The sequence below is a fragment of the Cornus florida genome, unplaced genomic scaffold, assembly GCF_030987335.1.
Source record: "Cornus florida cultivar Cherokee Brave unplaced genomic scaffold, ASM3098733v1 CherokeeBrave_3.0.0_Hap2_Chr01, whole genome shotgun sequence".
NCBI classification, from domain to species: Eukaryota; Viridiplantae; Streptophyta; class Magnoliopsida; order Cornales; family Cornaceae; genus Cornus; species Cornus florida.
The window spans coordinates 63,207,676-63,227,180 of record NW_026775571.1 but is presented as its reverse complement, the minus strand read 5'-3'; the positions used below and the strand labels follow the sequence as shown (position 1 = coordinate 63,227,180).

General features: G+C 32.2%; 2 protein-coding genes across 4 annotated transcripts; one reads left to right on the top strand and one right to left on the bottom strand.

Annotated features, from left to right (window-relative positions):
- The first annotated feature begins 4,789 nt into the window (after positions 1–4,789).
- Positions 4,790–7,849, top strand: LOC132298866 (glycine-rich RNA-binding protein 4, mitochondrial-like). Of its 3 annotated transcripts, none has more exons than XM_059795216.1 (6): positions 4,795–4,942; positions 5,651–5,766; positions 6,115–6,268; positions 6,371–6,439; positions 7,372–7,478; positions 7,563–7,849. In XM_059795216.1, exons 3-6 carry the CDS (start codon positions 6,136–6,138, stop codon positions 7,683–7,685), a joined length of 432 nt encoding a protein of 143 aa, XP_059651199.1. In that variant the 5' UTR covers positions 4,795–4,942; positions 5,651–5,766; positions 6,115–6,135; the 3' UTR covers positions 7,686–7,849. The 3 variants fall into 3 exon arrangements, with proteins under 3 accessions (XP_059651183.1, XP_059651199.1, XP_059651191.1); XM_059795208.1 differs by having other exon boundaries at positions 5,651–5,812; XM_059795200.1 differs by lacking the exon at positions 5,651–5,766 and having other exon boundaries at positions 4,790–4,942.
- Positions 7,850–12,834: 4,985 nt separating this feature from the next.
- On the bottom strand, positions 12,835–13,521 carry LOC132273493 (uncharacterized). Its single transcript, XM_059774450.1, has 2 exons — positions 13,332–13,521; positions 12,835–13,214 (listed from the first exon to the last, which is right to left on the bottom strand). Exons 1-2 carry the CDS (start codon positions 13,519–13,521, stop codon positions 12,835–12,837), a joined length of 570 nt encoding a protein of 189 aa, XP_059630433.1.
- Positions 13,522–19,505: the final 5,984 nt, after the last annotated feature.

Below are 19,505 nucleotides of genomic sequence, written 5' to 3'. Positions count from 1 at the left end.
GGCTCGAGATATCCTTCGGCGGGCGCTTGTTCCCATAGTACTGGCTTATGAACCAATCGCACAGGTTTCTGAAGCTACCAATGGAGCTCCTAGGCAAGTTTTTGAACCAGCTGAGCGCCGGTCCGGCTAGGCTTGTAGGGAAACATTTGCACATTAAAGAGTCGTTTTCCGTATTCAGGGCCATTTTCAACTGGATATGGTACACATGATCGATCGGATCGGTTGTTCCGTCAAACAGAATAAAGACTGGCATAGCAAACTTCCTTGGATGCGGGGCATTCAAGATCTCGTCGGTGAATGGTGAATCAACCGTCTGAGCTGCGGATCGGAGAGCTTCATTCTCTCTCTGGAGTCCAGCGGTAGCTTTGTGAGTTACGGTTCTGCCCTCCGAACCGCGATGAGTGATAGTAGCCATGGAGGGCCGGTAAGACGGATCGAACGACCGTTCCTCTATGAACTCTCTTTGCCAAGGCGACGCTACTCGACGACGATCAACCTCTATCACTTCCTCTCGGTCGAACCTTTCCCGATGCGGATCGAAGGTTATGGCTTCATTCCGTCTAATCTGCTCATGTCGCGGATCAACGTGAGTCGATCCTTCGTGATCCTCAACTCGACGAACATTTGGCGGCAAATTGTCCATCATCCTTTCATCACGGTGGTGAGCTGACTGATTGTTCTCGTCCTGCTCGCCTTGACGCGCGATATTAGATTGAACACCTCCTTCACCGACCGGAAGTGGATGCGAAACCGCAGGTATTTGCCGATGTTGCATTCCAGCTTTCAATTCTGCATTCTCTTTTTTGAGAGCTTCAATCAAGTTCATCAACTCCTCAAGCTTTGTTTGCTGGACAGCCTCCATCGGATTGGAGCTTTCACCTATCATTATTCCTGAACGGAGTAAAGGCATTAATCTCAAGTTCGCGAGTAGATCCGAGCTTCGTGAGTGGGAATTTTTCAGATCTGGTTTCGAATTCTCCGAATTATGCTCACCGTTTACGAGATCTGAATTGTCTGAACTCTAAATCCGTCAGATCCTGCCACAATCGAACAACTCGTTGTTGCGTAGATCTGAAGCCACTTCTGCCAAAGCTTCAAGAACTGTAATTCCTCCAGAGTAGGTCACAATCGCTCAGATCTGGATCCAAATCCCAAAGATCGAGTCTCGATCAACCGAATTGGTCTAAATCCACTCGATATTCCTCATTGATCAACCAAACTTCCATGCGCTTCCCACAGACGGCGCCAATTGAAGATGCAAGAAATTCATACTCTCTTTCTCTCTCTAGAATTCTTACATTTCAACAAAAAGATCTCCCTCATTCTTTCCATTCCTTCTCCTATTTATAGATATTTACAAGATATTTACAAATATTGACGGATTGCTGGATCTGGGCCTGTTCCTCCATAAGTCCTGGTCACCTTTGATGGGCTTATTCGCGTTCGACCCATATGGCAGTGTCTTTTTATGGGCCGACCCAGCTATACGGACCGGATGTCGTGCTTGCAAGTCAGATCCGGCCCATGTCGTCCTGGGCCTCCTCAAAGTCGAATAATAACCTGAGTTTAAATGATGTGTGATTTGTCAATAATTGTAAATATTCAAAGTTTATAAGTCATTGGAGAGTTTAAAGTGATTAGGTGAGTTGATTCTTTGTTATTAAATATATATATAATGATAACCTCAATTTTAGCTCAGTGATGAAATGAATCCTTCGTAGTCAAGGAATGGAAGCAACAGACAATCCTAACAAATAACCTCCACATGATTTACATGATTTACGAGTGATTGCACATATTCAGAGTTTACAAACCATTAAAAGTTTCAAAGTAATTAACAGCTGAGTTAATTATTCGTTATAAGTTTTTCATTATAAAATACATATATATATTGATCGGCTGAATTCTAACAAATGGATCATTCGAAATCAGAAAACGGAAGTAACAAGCAAACCTGCACCCACAATATTCTTGGGAAGACTCGAACCTTAAACCTTCTTTCACTTTGAAAGGGGACGAGATTCTACTACAGAAAACTTAAACGATAATATAGAGATTTTTCTTATTTAGCCCCTCAATCCTTATACTGTGGCTAGCCATTACTTTACAATCCAACCAAAATTGAAATTCAGCATGGTGTTAACTTGGAAATTTACTCTGGCTTTACCATGTATGAAAAAAAAAAAATCACATGTTAAAGAACAAATCATCTCTGCCATTTAAGACCGTTCATCGACTTCGTTGGTTAACCCGCCTAGATAGTTAGTTAGAGTCCGTTTCTGATGGTGGGCTTATTTTTGGGCCTTTTCTTTTGGGCTGGATATGTTTTTTTCTTGTTTTTGTTTTACCCTTCTTCTTGTTATTTTATCCTTTTAGGATTATTTTGGACCTGTGGCCCATCTTGTGGGATGCCCCAAGTATAGTTGTAATTATCATTTTCACTTTTATGCATATTTAGTTACCGAAAAGAAAATGACTTAATTATCTTTAAAAAGGACACTCCACAATTATATATATATATAAACCAAACAAAAACAGTTACACTCTATTTAGTTGTGCTGTACAACTTGAATTGTAATATGATTTAATTGAGGCCGGAATAGAACCAAATAAAAAAATAAGATTTAAACGCATATGAATACAAAAAGTTAGAGATTTTTTATTTATTTTTAATTGAGTTGATTACATAATTATAAATAATCATAAAAAAATCCTATACTATCCCAAAATACATAACCGGCTATACTAATAAATTATCTTTAAAATTAACAAAGTTGATCCTTTTACCTCTATTTCATAACCGAGCTTTTAACGAACTTGTAAAATGACAAAATTGACCTTCATGGTTTAAGGATTAAAAGGCATTTTACTAGTATATGGGATTATGTGATTGAATTGGATAGTATACGAGGATTTAATGATTTTAATCCTTAAAAAAGTATCTTGGTTATTAAGAGGTTAAAAGGCATTTTATTCATATAATATTTAAAAATTGGTACTTGGCACTGACGTGTTGGTGTTCGGTTACTTTTTAATGGAAAACAAATGAGAGAAAAACTTACACTATTAATACTTCGTTATATGTGTCATCAACCAATTGTATCATGTCATATAAGTCAAAGTGCTTTATTTTGGTGGGTAATGTTAAATGACATTGTTTAATAAGTTGGTGAGACCATGTCATCACTACAACGAATTTATTTAAGGTTTTTATCCGGAATGAGGTGGGACGGGTTGTGACATAATAGATTTTTGAAAATTAATAGTTCTAATTGTTTTATGATTTTACCTCTTATAAATTGTAAGAGAATTTTTAAAGAAACGTAAAAAAAAAAATTAAAAAAAAATAAAAGATTTTTATTAAAAAGAAAATTGTGGTGTAAGATTAAAAATTAATAATAATAGAAATACGTGTCTCTTCACTTTATTTAGATTTATCAAATACATGATGCCATGTAAGCATGTATCTATTGGCCGTCGTCATTCAGAGATCAATTATCATGTAATAAAGAGTATTATTATGATTATTATTATTATTATTTTAGAGCTCTAAATTTATACCTTGAAATTAAAATAAAAAAATATACAATCAATAAAGTCAAATCAAATGCAACATGTACCTCTCATTATCCATATCCAATGTTGTAGTTTAGGATTTATATATATATATATAAATATAATTGACGAATAAAAACGAATGAATAATAACAAGAGATGTGATATCTACATTTTACTTTTTAACATTTGCATTATAATCTTAAATAAAATGATAATTTTAATCTTATCTTTACAAGTAAATAATTATTATAATTTCTCTTTCATTTTTTTTCTCCTTATATCTAATCTTTAATATTTTAAGTATCTTTTAACAATACAAATAAAATAAAATAAAATTTGAATATATATTTTTTAAAAGGACAAAAATAAAAAGTAATCATTAAAAAAATTATCTCTTTTGACATGAAGAAAAAAAATTCCCAAAAAATATAATTATTGAATAAATTATCTCTGTTGTCAAGATTCTAAAAAAATAATAATAATAAAAAGTACAAGATGATTAAAAAAATAAATTATTTCTATTGAATAAATTATCTATTAAAAAAATGTTATTTTTATTGAATTAATTATTTCTTTTAACAGGACTCATAAAAAATTACCAAAAATTAAAGTTACCTCTTTTGCCAAAATTGAAAAAAAATCAATTTTGTTGAATAAATATATTTTTTCATTGTACAAAAAAAAATGAAAATTAAAATTAAAAAAAAATAAAAAAGAAGAAGAATAAAAAAAAGAAGAAGAAGAAGTTACTATGGAATAAATTATCTCTTTTCACTGCCAAAAATAAAATGATTAGTATAGAATAAATTATTTTCTTTGAAAGAACTTTCGGAAAAAACAAAAAGAAAGGAAAAAAAATAATAAAGAAAGTAAAAAAGGTCAAAAAAGATTAAAAAAAAAGGGGAGTAATTAAAATATTATAAATTAAGAAATTGTGCATTAATGAATTTAAAGATTTACTTGTCAATTTTTTTAAAAAAAATAATAAAATAATGTAATTGAAAAAAATATAGAGTGCAAATATTTTGGCCAATAACTAAAACCAAAACATTAATTTGGGTTTCAAAGTGATAAATATGGCCCACACCTAAAGCATATCCAAAAATTAGATAAGATTTTGATGAGTGTTTTAGGTCAAATAATTTAAAAATAAAATTAAAAAAAACAAAAACAAAAAAAAAAAATGCTTCAGTGGTCGGTCGCGTATATGTTAAAAGACCAAATTGTCGATCAGTACTTCGACTTCCTATAAGAACAGAAGATATCTTTCGTTGTGAAATGATCTGCTAAATAGAGAGAGAGTGATAAACCCTAGCCGCTCTTTCAAATTTCCTCTCCTCTAAAACCCTGATCTCTCTCTAATCTCTGGCATCATTTCTCGAAGGTAAACTCTCTACATAAACCCAAAACATTTTCATGCTTCGTTTCTCTCTTTATCTTTCTTGAATCGATCTACCGATCATTTCTCGTTTTCTTAAGCTTAAATTTGCTGTTTATGTGAGTGCTTTACTCATATTTTTGTGGTTTTGTTCTGTTTTTCTTGTTTTTTTGCTTCGATTTGATGCTGTTTGTATGTTATTTAGTGATTTCGTTGTGCAATACATGTTGTTTGGTAGTGGGTTTGTGAAGTTTTGCAAATGGAAGTGTGAAAATGATGAAAAAATGAACCTTAGGGTTTTATATTGTGTCTCGCGATTTTCATTTATATGCTTCAGGAACGGATCTATATGTATTGCATGCATTTCTATTTCGTATCATTTTTTTAACTAATGTTCTGTTCTTGTGATTTCGTCAAATGGTTTTTGCTGAAAGTCTTTTTCCTCTTTGAAAAAGAGGAAGAAGTAAGATAAAAACACGTGGTCTCTGAAAATGTTTTGCTGTTTATGCTACTGACAACTCAAATTTATGTCATTTGAAATGAAGTGCCTGGTCGAACCCAGGTGTAAATGTTTCTGTGCTTCCGTGCTTCTCATGATCTTTCCCTCTCTCTCTCTCTCTATATATATATATATATATATTGTTAAAATATTGTTGTATATTCTAAGTCAATTTAATTGTAATGAATTCATAATAATGTTTCATTTGGGTGCAGAAGGGTTGCATCAGTCTTTCTGTTGCTGGAGAAGGTTTCCAGAAAGTGGAACTGTTTGTTGGCAATTCTGATTATGTTATACTATTTTAGTAGCTTTGGTCCTTATTCTGATTCAGGCATATTATCCGTCAATTATTGGCTTTGCAAGTGCTTCAAGTTTCTGTATGTTTTAAATTAGTTGATTAGCACTGTGTCATTGACAGTATTCTTGAATTGTTCCAAAGTTCTCTTCTTTTTTTTTTTTCTTTTTTTTTTTTTTGGTAATCTATGCTGTATAATTCAGCAATTCTGGAATTATTTTTTATTCTCATTGTGAATTTTTATGAAATTTGCAAATCTTTATAATATATGCATTTTTTGTTGCATATATTTTTTTTGCACAAATTCCTGCAATTTATAGTATTTGAAACTTAAAGCATAGAAAGTGACATAGTTGGACTCTTTCGCCTCATATATACATGCAGGATTCTTGGAATACATTCAAAATGGCATTCTGCAATAGATTCGGAGGCGTTTTGAGGCAGACCATTTCACAGAACAGTGCAGTAAATGGACCAGTTCCTATGGCATCTATGATTAACTGTATTCGTTGCATGTCATCAAAGCTTTTTGTTGGAGGTGTGTACTTGCCTGATGCGATTTAGCAAAACAAATCTAAAATTAATACATTTAAGTTTCATGTCTATTCTCTGAAAACTTATTTTTAATCTATTTATTCAGGTCTTTCATGGGCAACTGATGACATGGCTCTTAAAGATGCATTTTCTAGCTTTGGTGATGTTACTGAAGGTGAGTTTTAATTAGAATTGGATTTATTACATAGATCAGTATGCTTGTTATATTCATGTTTCATCATAGAAGAACTTTTATAGACTTAAGATTTTCAAGTACTATAGAATCATATTACCTTTTACAAGAACAAATAATTTATTGAACTGTTGTATGCAGCTTTTAATTTTTTGATCATGACATGTTACATGTATATATTTATTTCTGTATTCATATCTAAATGTGGTTACGGAATAACAATGAAACATTTGATGAGGAAGTTACATTTTAATATTGGAGAATTTTTTAGAAAGTCCTTCAGTTGGATAATTATATCCTTTCACCTATAGTTTGTGAACATGAAAGTCGATTAGGACATGTGGACACAACTACGTTAATAAATACATTTGTATGTACATATCTATATATGTATAATAAATACACTATTTCTTCTTTAGTGGTTGTACGCCCCTTGTTCTATATTAATGCAAGTATTGAGTGTTGACTGGTTGTTAAAGGGCAATTTGCTGAAATTTTGGCAGTTCAAGTAGGGATATGAGACAATTACTAAATACTGACTTTTTCAATTATTATTTTTTATTTGAAAAAAATAAAGAAATCAGAAATTTTAATTTAAGTAAGTAGACTTGTTACCAAAGGCTTGGTCCAACTGGTATCTCCTACTTCCAAATGGAAGGTTGAGGATTTGAATCTCCAATGGGACAATAACGGCCCAATGGGTGCATGTGAGTCATTTTCCTACCGAAATAGATAGACTTGTTCAATCTATTTTTGAATTTTTATTTTCACATGACGCTTGCAATTATTATCAGTCTTGTGGGTTATTTAGTAGGTAATAATCTTCGTTTCCTTCAGTTTGGTTCTTTCCTTCGAATTCCTGCTGTCGCCCATAGTTTTTGCATACTCAAGTTTTTTGTGGTTTTGGTGCACAGCGAGGGTTATCGTTGATAGAGAGAGTGGAAGGTCTAGGGGATTCGGCTTTGTACATTTCACCTCTGAGGAATCTGCTAACTCTGCGATGACTGCTATGGATGGACAGGTGAGAATTAGAATGTTTGGGGAAGTATGATGAAGTTATACTTCAGTCTTGTATTTATATTTTTTTTTAACTTACTATTTTCAGGATTTGAATGGGCGGAGCATTCGTGTGACTTATGCCACTGAAAGACAAAGTGGCGGCGGCGGTGGCGGTGGCGGTTATCGTGGTGGAGGTGGTGGTGGTGGTTATGGTAATGATGGTTTCTAAGCCACTGTTGGCTGGTTATGCTGCCCATAGGCGTGGGCAAAGTTGATTTTCAAATGGTCTTATTTTCAAGTACGGAATGGTAGAGATGCGGGTTTTATTTTCAAATGGATTTAGTAAACAGCTTATTTATGAGATTTTTAATATGAGACTCCACAGTTATTGCTTGTCCTGTATGTCTTTGCATGCATTGTTTCACTATATAAATCACACTGTGACTGTGAGTTGTCTGAATTAGAGACATGCTCGATCTGATTTTGGCATTATAAGTATTGTTTGGCTAGCAAGATCGCTGTTGCTTCTTAGAATTCTTTCTTCATTCGCCCTCCCCCAAGACCTCCGGACTCTCACCGACCACGCCCCGTCCTTGCATTCATTCAGCTCTTAATTCTCTATTGTGAGTTTGGCTCCACTTTGGTCTCTTATAGCTTCTCAGCATCTGTTGAGATGCCCTAGCTAGGACCAACTTGCTCTTACAGTATTGTTACTTTTTGTATCTCAATAGCTTTTGCTTTTGTTTCTCTCCATCTTTTGTTTCCATACTCTGTTTTGGTTGGAAGTAACCATTTATAGTTTCTTAAGCAGAGTTGTTATAAGTTGACTCTATTACAAGGGAATGGCTTCCTTATGAGAGAGTCTCCACAGAATTTTTTTTTTTAATTATGTTTTCGGCAAGGGGATAATAAGCTGATTGTAAGGGATTTAATTTCATTCTGCTCTTAATTCTCTCTGAATTTGGCTTCACTTTGGACTCTTAAAACTTGTCCGCATCTGTTGAGATTCCTTGCACCGACTTGCTCTTTCAAGTTTTGCTACTTTTTGTATTTCAATAGAAACGAAGGCTAGTGAAATACATTTAGTTATACTTTTTGTATTTCAATAGCCCTTTTTTTTTTTTTTTTTTGTAACGAATAATTGACACATTTTGATAGTTCCTTAGACACTGAATATATGCGATTATTCTATATTTAAATTCCGAGTGTTCAAGGAAAAAAATTAAAAAAAAAAAAATATATCCTTGTGAAACTAAAGAATAATATTATTACAAGATAGAACCTCTCAATGTCTCTTGTAACCCAATCAAGATGTTAAAATCAACTATAAGAGATTATAAATTTCAAGTATCACGAACGTAAAAAGATAGCTGAATTGGCATGGCTTTCAGATAGGTTCAACTCTTCTCTTTGTATTTTCCAATGAATGTAGTGAGATCATTGAGATAAATATAAAAAAAAAAAAATAAGATGTTAAATTTAATAAATAGCAATTTGAATATCCAATGTCTATAGTGAGATCATTGAGATTAAAATAAAAATAAAAATAAAAATAAAATAGAGAAAGAGGATTAGATAGCTTAATGGGTTTAAACATTTTTATAAAATAAAGGGCAAAGTGTAAAAAATTTATCTAAATTATTGTCGTTTTACAAATAATTTCTCTGAATTAAAGATTGCCTCCTTAAACTATTAATTTGTTGCAATTAAGAATAAATTCATCACAAAAGACTATTTTACTTTAATTTTAAAATTAGTATCAATTTAACATAAAATGGAAAATAATAAATAGATTAGTAGCTACCATTTTTTAAAATGATTAATTTATTATACTCACTTAAAAAAAAAAAAATTAGTGTAAAAAAGTACCTTCTTTTTCATTCAATATTCATGAAAAATTATTAAATTACGTAAATAAAAAATATCTTCTTTTTTATGCAATATTAATAAATTATGTAAATAAAAAATATCTTCTCTTTTATGCAACATATTCATGAAAAATTAAGAAATTACTTAAATTATTTGAAAACTTTCCACTGATTATTTTTATTTAAATAATTAATTTCAAAATTAAAGGCAAAATAATGCAAATTTAATGGAGAATATTTCATCAAATTAGTATGATTTTTTTTCATAATTTATTTCAACAAGAAAAATAGATCTAATTCAATAAAAAAGGTTATTATGGTTATTTAATGAAAAATAGTTAAGACAATGGTGTATTTTGTAACTAAATGTGATAATTTAGAAGGTTTTATGCAAAAAATAAAAAATAAATAAAAAATACTTCGGGGAGTTATTTAAAAATTTGGACATAGCTTAGGAGAATTTTTTGCATTTTGTCCTAAAATAAAAATAGAGATAGAGAGCGATTATTATATAACTGAATGGGTTTTTTATTTGGTTCGGAGATGAATCGCCTAAGATGTATTATACTTTTTGAAAAGCAATATTGTAGTATCTAATAATAATATATATATATATATAGAATTTCAGTCAAAAAAACAAGACCAATTTAACTTTATACTTGGATGTTAATCATAAATAAAAGCATAGCATCAATAAATATTTTTCTGAATGGGTTTAGACAAAGCCATGAAAGCTTTAATTCATCCAATCCACAAAATCCAGATAAGATTTATGTAGTCAGGTCCAAATAGTTATGATAAAAGTTTCTTTAAGTTGGATCGCATACATCGTCATAGGGTGTAAGTGTATTTTTAAAATATATATATTTTTATTTCTTTTCAAAAAAAAAAAAGAAAAAGAAAAAGAAAAGAAAAGAAAAGTGGAGCATAAGATTATAAAAAGTTGAATATGATCCCTTTCCTTTATTTAGATTTGTCACAATTTTTTTTTTTCGAATGTTCAACCAAACGCGCGCACACTCATAATATTACATCTAGCAGGGCTCGAATACTCAAACTCTCTTTTAAGAGGATAGCACACAATGACTCGTAAACATGTATCTTTTTTTTCATGAAAAATGCTAGTGGCAATGTAAACCAAATAATCTAACAGTGCAGGTATGATAATTAGGCCTGCTTAATTTGTAACTCTGGAAATAGAAAAATTGTAAATCAAAACTTTTTATAATGAGGCAAAGAACACCTAGGAAAGGAAAGTGAAATTTGGGATAAAATAAAATAAAATAAAATAAAAAAACAGTTTCAAGCCATGGATTTGGTGAATTCCGAAGACGGAATTTCTTTGTTAGGGGGAAAAATGTAATACCCCTATGTTTTAAAGGATTTATATATTTAATTTAATTGTTTTTAAATTGATTCATGTTATTTTAATTGAATGTTTAAATTATTAACTAATTAATTGTTATGTGGCATGTTTGTGTTATGTAAATTGTATGCAATTATTTGGTTGAGTATATGATTACGCTTGTATACATGTTTATGTGTAGTGTTTGTAATTTTGTGTAATTAATCTTTTAATTTAATTGTTTTAATTATTTAAGTTAATTGGATTGGGTTTAAGGAAGTCTGGACCAAAGGATGTGGTCTTGGAGAGAGAAAGAAGGAAGAAGGGAAGCAGGTCGGACCAGTGAAGAAGGAAGGCAACAACGTAGGAGGCTACCGAAGTTGAGAAAGACGACTAGGAAGCTTGCAATGTATCGATTTCATTTCGAAACCTTCAAACGAGTTCTTCTCTACTTTTCCTTTTGAGAACCCGTAAGTTTTACATCTTGGGTATCAAGATCTCAGACTAAATTGCATGCTAAATCACCTAGACATAGGATTAAAAACATGGATTAAACTAATGTGTATTTATTGATATATGTATTGGGGGGGATGAAGAACATGATTTATTTAAATCCGTTTTGGTGTTTCTACTTATTGATTTTGACATATATGGATGTGTTTATGTAAGAATTATCTTAGAATTTATTTGGGGTTGACAGTACGCAATTCGGGGGTGAAACGATGGATTTACAAACCTAAAACAGATCTGCAAAACTGCTGCAGCGACTTTGTGCTTGAGCACAATCACCGTCTCGATACCCAGTGCTAGAGCATAAGGAGGTTGTGTTCGAGCTCTAGGAACCTGTTTACTTCAAAAGTGTTCCAAATGATCCGAGTTTGAGTATTAATGATCTCAAACATGTTTATAAGTGTTGGAAATAGTGTCTTGAATTAAAAATATATAATTTGTGTAACAACATTTCATTTTTAGAGGAGGTTCGTATAATTTACCCTTATAAGAGCAACTGCAGCGGGCTCGCGGAAGCCCATTTTCCGCGAGCAAAAGGCCTTTTGGGAGTGCAGCGTGCAGCAGCCTAGCCAAAAATGGTAGAGCCCAATTTTACTCGCGGGCCGGCTCGCGATATTTAGCAAGCCGGCCCGCGATCGCTAAATATTTTTTTTGTTGAAAAACAGCGCCGTTTTTGGTTGCCTTTTTTTGTTTTATTCTGACGCTCCTGGAACAGTGGCCAAACAGTGCCTTTGGCAGAATTTTTTTTTAAAAAAAAACCTAAAAATAGGTTATTTTAAGCTCCTTTTTTAAAATAAAAAATAAAATAAAATTCATTAAATAAAAAATATATTATTTAGGCACTGTTTGTCTAAAATAAATTTTATTTGGGCCAAAAATATATTTAAAAAGCCTTCATTTTTTTTTTTCCCCTTCAAATTCGTTTTTTTATTTTTATTTTTTTTGCTTTAAATTTTAAATGTGTACCACAAACAATGCATTTGGCCGTTATGACATTGTTTGACTGACACAAATAGTGCCTTAACGACTATAATTTTTTTAAACAAATATATAAATTTTTTTTTAAAAATTTTGTTTTAAAAAAATTAAAATTACAAATTCACCTACTTATTCGCATAGGATTTTGTAATGCTAATTTTCTTATTCCAATTCATTATTTTTAATCTTAAAAAATCATTACATAATAAAAATTCTAGCACACGAAATGTCATAACATCTTAAAAGCAAACAAAATGCAATATAAATTAAACATCTTCGTCACTGTAGCGGTTCCACAAATTTTCCATCAAATCATTCCTTACCCACGTATTTGTCTCTCTGTTGCGAATCTGAAGTTAGCGAGAGAATATGTGTACTGCTAAAACTGATGGGCATCGACTTCAAGTGGGAATCGGGATTGCATCTTCCGGTGGCAGAGTCTATCTTCCAACATTTGTGTGACGCTCATCTTCAATGATCATATTGTGAAGGATGATGCACGTATTCATTATGAGGCACACTTTCTCCCAGTAACGCTCTAGTCCTTACATTATTGCCAACTTGATATGCAATACCTCAAAAGCCCATTCCACATCTTTCCTGCATGCCTCTTGTCGCTGAGCAAATAATTTTTATTTTCCAGTAATTGGGTGCGGGATGGTCTGCATCAAAGTTGCCTACTTAGGGTATATACCATCAGACAGGTAATATCCCATTCTATAGTGATGTCCATTCGCTACATAATTAACCAGAGGTAATTGGCCATTGACGATACCGTTAAATACCGGGAAATGATCCAACACATTTATATCATTATGTGAACCCGGCATTCCAAAGAATGCATGCCAGATCCACAAATCTTGTGAGGCAACTGCTTCCAATATGAGAGTATTCTTGCCAGATCGTCCCCTATCTGTGCCGTGCCACTCCACTTGGCAATTCTTCCACTCCCAATGCATACAATCGATAGAACCAAGCATACCCAGAAATCCTCTCTGCTCCCCTTCTTCAAGCAGCCGTGCTATGTCGACTTCGTTGGGTGGACGCATAAACTCCTCTGCATACACATCAACAATAGTATTACAAAATGCCTTCAAACATTTAATGACAGTGCTCTCGCCGATTTTTATAGACTCATCAGAGTGATCGGCTGCACAACTCTATGCGAGTATACGAAAAACAGTTGTCATCTTCTGTGTAGAAGACAACCCCAGACGACCAGTCACATCCTTTTTTTGGACAAAGTAGTCATCATAAGCTTTGGCATCATTAAAGATACGAAGAAAAAGTTCTCGTCGCATCCTAAATCGCATGTGAAAGTACTCCGGTGGATATGTGCAATTTTCGTCGAAGTACTCTTTCATTAACTGATAGTGGTTTCCCTCTCGGTCACGAAGAATGTACCGCTTCTTTTTATAGACTTGAAATACTTGCTCAACTATCTATGGCCTCATTGAATTCATAATCTCATAGAATTCGTCTTGATCATGTTGAATCAACGCCCCAAAAGGGTCATTTTCCGAAGAGGATGACGAGGAAGATGAAGAATTAAAGTCTGCCAAAGGAAAAGCTTGTGATGACGAAGCCATTGGAATTTCAAAATTGAAAAAGATGGATAATGATACTTTGGTACAATGGAGAGAGATGAATGTAGTGATGATTTTCAGATGAGCAAATGAGTATTCATTGTATAAGATGAAAAATATAGCCGTTACGAATATAGCTATTAAAAATATAGCAGTTAGAAATATAGCCGTTTAAGAAAAGTTAAAAAAATAATAATAATTTTAATTTTAATATACATATATTTTTTTGAAAATTCGAAAAGCCTGATGGAATGCATGTTTCTGGAGAGCAAAAGCTGTTGACGTGGCTCTTGGAATTACTGACGTGGCTCTTGGAAAAGCTGAAGTGGCATTTTTAGAGAGGCAAAATTCGAAGAGACTGGTGCAGATGACCTAATCATCATGAAAACAGTGCTAGCGATGGCACTCATCTCAGTTAATTGATTGAAAACCATCAGTCACAACAGCCATAAACTTGACTGAAAACCACGCTGTTGTGATTGGTGCACCTGGGCAAGTGCCCAATGACAATTTAGAATAACGAATGTGGGCACCATTATGAATATTTTAATAAAAACTAATTAAATCATATTATAATGATATTATTAGAGGAGTTAAATTATATTTGTTGGGAATATTATTTCAATAATAATTTCTATCATTGTAATACTTTAGCCATTACATTTTTTACTCTCTCTATAATATATATATATATATATATATATCTCTCTCTCTCTCTCTCTCTCTCTTTTGGTATATTGAAAATATAGAGCGACGCTTTGCGTGTGAGCCTATCCTGTGAGTGACACTTTTCTTCCTTGAGAGTATTTTTACATATTGAGTTTATGAGCAATGAAACTTTTATAGACCTGGACCTAGACTTTACGTGATAGTGCATATAGAGGAGACGCCGTTGCAAACTGATTGAGTTGTATCTTGGATCTAGGGGTGCACACGGTTCCGGTCGGAACCAGAACCGGAACCATTCATAACTGTTCCTTAAAATCGGAACTGGAACCGTATAGGTATGGAATCGAACCGAAGCGTGAATACCGGTTCGGTTCCATGAGAACCGACTCTTAACTTCTAGCCATAAGACTGTTTGCTCTTTTTAGTTTTTTCCCCTGTTGTACCCTTGTTTAATGAATCATAGAATCAGTAGTTATCCATTACTTAACCGAATACAACAACAAAAATATAAATTTAGATAAATTCATAATACAGAAATTAAACTGATATTGTAAAAACAAAAAAATTAAAACTGATAGTTTGAAATACTAATAGTTTGAAATTAAAATCCGAAAAAATCTATAATATTACATCCCAAAATAAAATACTAATAGTTTGAAATTCTTCTAGATAAACTGAAAAACTTTATGTTGCTGGCCTGAGACGGTGTGTGGGTGTAGATCGGAGAAACCGTATGACCGTGTCGCTGACTGAGAAGTCTAGAGGAGTCACTTGACTGAGAAGTCTAAGATGGTGACTGAGAAAAGAAGATGAGAGGATGAGGAGTGAGGATGAATGACTGATGAGAAGATCTGAAGATGAGAGGATGAGGAGTGACTCAGTGAAGACTGAATCGACGAGATGAGACTAAAGAGGAGGCGAAGACGATGAGAGGAGGCGAGGGTTAGCTTGGGTTTAGGTTTAGAAGAGAGGAGGCGAGGACTAAAATTCTGAATCGATGTTCATTGTTTAGGCTTAGGGCAAATTTTTTTTAAAAAAGTATGTTTTACTAATTGTTTTTCACTTTTTCTTTTGTGGTTAGCTTAGGACCACGTGGTTTGGTGTCGGTGGCTGCCTTAAATAGTAGTAATTGTTTAGACTTTTTAGTTACTTTATATAATTAAATATAGGGTAAAGTACAGCCACACCCCCTGAGGCTTGGCAAAAGGACACTTAGAGGAAATTTACCTATTTTTTGGACAAAGACACCCCCTAAAGGTTCAAAAATGGACAAAGACACCCTTTTACATAAAAAAATTGACCAAATTACCCTTTGACCGTTTAGTAAACTTTTTTAACTTTATAATTTAATGAATTAGACCAATCTACCCTCATGAATAATTTATGCATAAAAAAATAAATAAAAAAACTTTAAATTGTTCACTTTTTTTTTTTATTTACTTTATAAATGTCCTAACTTCTTAAAAATGTAGACGTCTAAAATGATTTTTTTTATTCAATACATATATTTTAAATAAATTATATTTTGTTATTACTTCTTTTCTTTATCTTTTTTATTTTTAAATTAAGATGCTTAATTCTTTCATCTAAAAAAAATTAAACCAATCTCTTTTCCTTAAAAATAAAAAATATGGTACCAATATAACTTTATACATCTTAAATTATATATCAAATATTATGCATTTTCCAACATAAAAGAAAATAGATACCAGTATAACTTTATGCATGCCTTTTGTTTTTTTTTTCCCCCTTTGTTTTATTATTTGTTTTTTTCCTTTGTTTTATTATTATTTTTTTCCCTTTTATGTGGGGAAATGCATAATATTAATTTAAGATGCATAAAGTTATACTGGTACCATATTTTTTATTTTAAGAAAAAGAGATTGGTTTAATTTTTTTAGATGAAAAAATTAAGTATCTTAATTTAAAAATAAAAAAGAAAAAGAAAAGAAGTAATAACAACGTATAATTTATTTGAAATATATTTATTGGATCAAAAAATCATTTTAGACGTTTACATTTTTAAGAAGTTGGGACATTTATAAAGTAAATAACAAAAAAAAAAAAAAAAAGGTGAACAATATAAGGGTTTTTTTTTGTTACTTTTTTTTTTTTAATGCATAAATTGTTCATACGGGTAAATTGGTCCAATTTATTAAATTGTAAAGTTAAAAAAGTCTCCTAAACGGTCAAACGGTAATTTGGTCAATTTCTCATGTAAAGGGGTGTCTTTATCCATTTTTAAACCTTCAGGGGGTATCTTTGTCCAAAAAATCGATAAATTTCATTTAAGTGTCCTTTTGCAAAACCTCGGGGGTATGGTTGTACTTTACCCATAAATAAAATTTATATACGGTTCCGGTTCTTACCGGTTCCCATGGGCTAGAACCGGAATCGAAACGGTACAACCACGGTTCCTAAATTTGGAACCGGAACCGTGAGAACCGAAAAAAACGGTTCCGGTTCTCACGGTTCCGGTTCCAGTTCCACGGTTCCGGTTCTTTAGCGCACCCCTACTTGGATCTGATTAATTTTCGCTAATACATGTACGAAGGGGATGACTATCAAGCTTATCAGCTATAGGTCAATATATTTACACATGTTTTCTCATCAAACAAGCACTTTCTTACCTATTTTACAATTATCGTTTTCATTTCTTAATTTATATTACTATGTTAATTTTGTATTGTTGAGATTAGTATATGTTAAATTCAATGATTCATTGTTATGTATTTTTGTTCATTATATTATAGCATTTATTTTTTAAAAATAATTATAAAGTGAGATTGATATATTATTTAAAGTTATTTAGTAATAAATTATTTATTATTTTATTTCTTTGTGTAAGTTAATAAATATATTATTTTATAATTTATGGGCAATTTCCTCAATAGACAACTCTCTTCCTCGATAGGCAATCCTCTTATTCCGATCATTTAGCTAACTATGCTTAAAAGAGCCCCCACTCCAATCTTCCCTCTGATGGCTTGTTGAAGAATTGACTAGGCATAAGCCCATTTTTTCATGCCCAATATGCATTACGCTTTCATAATATTATTTAGACTTATTTGTTTATTTTATGACTGTAACTTAAGAGGTTTTTCACTCACTTAATATGAAATAATATTATTTAAACCGATTTGTTTACCTGACAAGTCCAATGAAAAGAGTTTTTATCCTTTGTTACAGTGAAGAAACTCGAGTATGAGCCCCATTCGTTATATTATAGGGATATAAATTCCTCAATTATATAAATAGAGAGGTGTGTAATTTGGGTTCGGTAGTTCGAACCAACTCAAGATTTTTCACGGGCCTAAATAATTATTTTTACAATTAAGGTTGGGTCTTGGTTGAAAAATATCAACTTGAACTTAATTAAGATTATGCTTGGGTTAAGGTACTATTAACCCGAATTCTAATATTATTTTTATATAAATTTTATTTTAAATACATTATATATAATTATTTAGGGTTAATTACATTCACGCCCCCTGAGGTTTGATATATTGACAGTTAGATGAAAGTTAGCCATTTTTTGAAAATTGATACCCCCTATAAGTTTTTTCTTTTAAAAAACATGTGAAATGTCTATATAACCCTTCATTATTTAATTCATTAAAATATCAGAAGTGCAAAATGACCAAAATGCCCATTATAATTATTTTTTATTATTTAATTCATTTTACTACTTTCTCTTTCTAACCTATCACCTAATGGAGGCGCTGTCCTCTGGACACCTACTGATTGGTTGCATCCCATGGCGAGATTTAGGGGATCTAACCGCAGACGCCGAGTCCTTTGAGCCGACGTAAAAGAACGGATCGAATTTGGAGATCTGATCGAGCACCAGAGTGATGACTGAGTTGCCAGAGCAAGCCGTGTTGAAGTGTAGAGTCGACGAGGATGTGGAATCGTGGACCATAAGGCTGTACAAGAATGACGACTCTTTGATTTGAGAAGAAATGAGAGCGAGCCGCCGCCGATTCTGAAGGCCAAGGATACAAATCCGAGTTGCTTACCAACAATTACAATATTGTGTGCCAGTGCAAATCGTTGATTTGATGAGTTTTATTATTATTAAATTTTTTTTTTTTTATTGAGTTGGATTTGGCTGGTTTCTGGGGATTTGAAGCTTTCTCATCGGAGATTCTCTTTGTAAGCTCAGATCTCATCCTTTCTTTCTTATGATCAGTGTGTTGATTTATTTATGTATATATATTGTATTGGGTTTAACTATACTCTCTCTCCTCTTATATATATATATATATATATATATATGATCAGTGTGTGTTGAATTATTTATGTATATATTGTATTGGGTTTCAGTTAAATTCTTCTCATTTTCTCTCTAACTCAAACTTTTTGATGTTTAATTTGCTGCTTGGACGGCCCAACAAGAGGTACTGTAAGTTTATAGGGTAGTTTGATGGTGGTCTTGGTTAATTTGATTGATTACCTTTGGAAGGTTTCAATTTCAAAAGATTTTGATTTTGATTAAGGGTTGATCTTTAATAAGTTGATAGTCTGAGTTGTTGTGTGTTTTTTTTTTGGGTTTAAACCTTCAAAGATTCTCTAAAATCAATTTCGATGGATGGTGGTGGAGATTGCCAATGCTTTGTATATGTGTGTGTGTGTGTGTATATATATATATATATGTTTTTGTGGTGAAGGACTATGATGGTGGTGGTGACTGTGATGGTGGTAGAGGTGGAAATAGAGAGAGCGGGTGGACAGTTTTGTGTAGAAAGCGAAAGGGGAGACAAGATGAGGGTTAGTTTGGTCCAATAAAATGACATATAAAAGTCAAAGGGTAATACTGTCAATTCACCATGTGACAAGTGACTATAGGGGTGCTTTGTTAATTTTATCAAACTTGAGGGAGCCTCATTGTTTAAAAAGAAGCAAACTTTCATTTGACTGTCAATAGGTCAAACATCGGGGTTGTGAGTGTAATTAATCCTAATATTTTAAATTATAATCATTAATTTGAAATTAATTTAAGATTACATTAAAATATCAATGTGGATATTGGCCACAAAAATGAATTGGGTTAGAATTCAATATAAGATTGGATTTGAATTGAATATTTTATA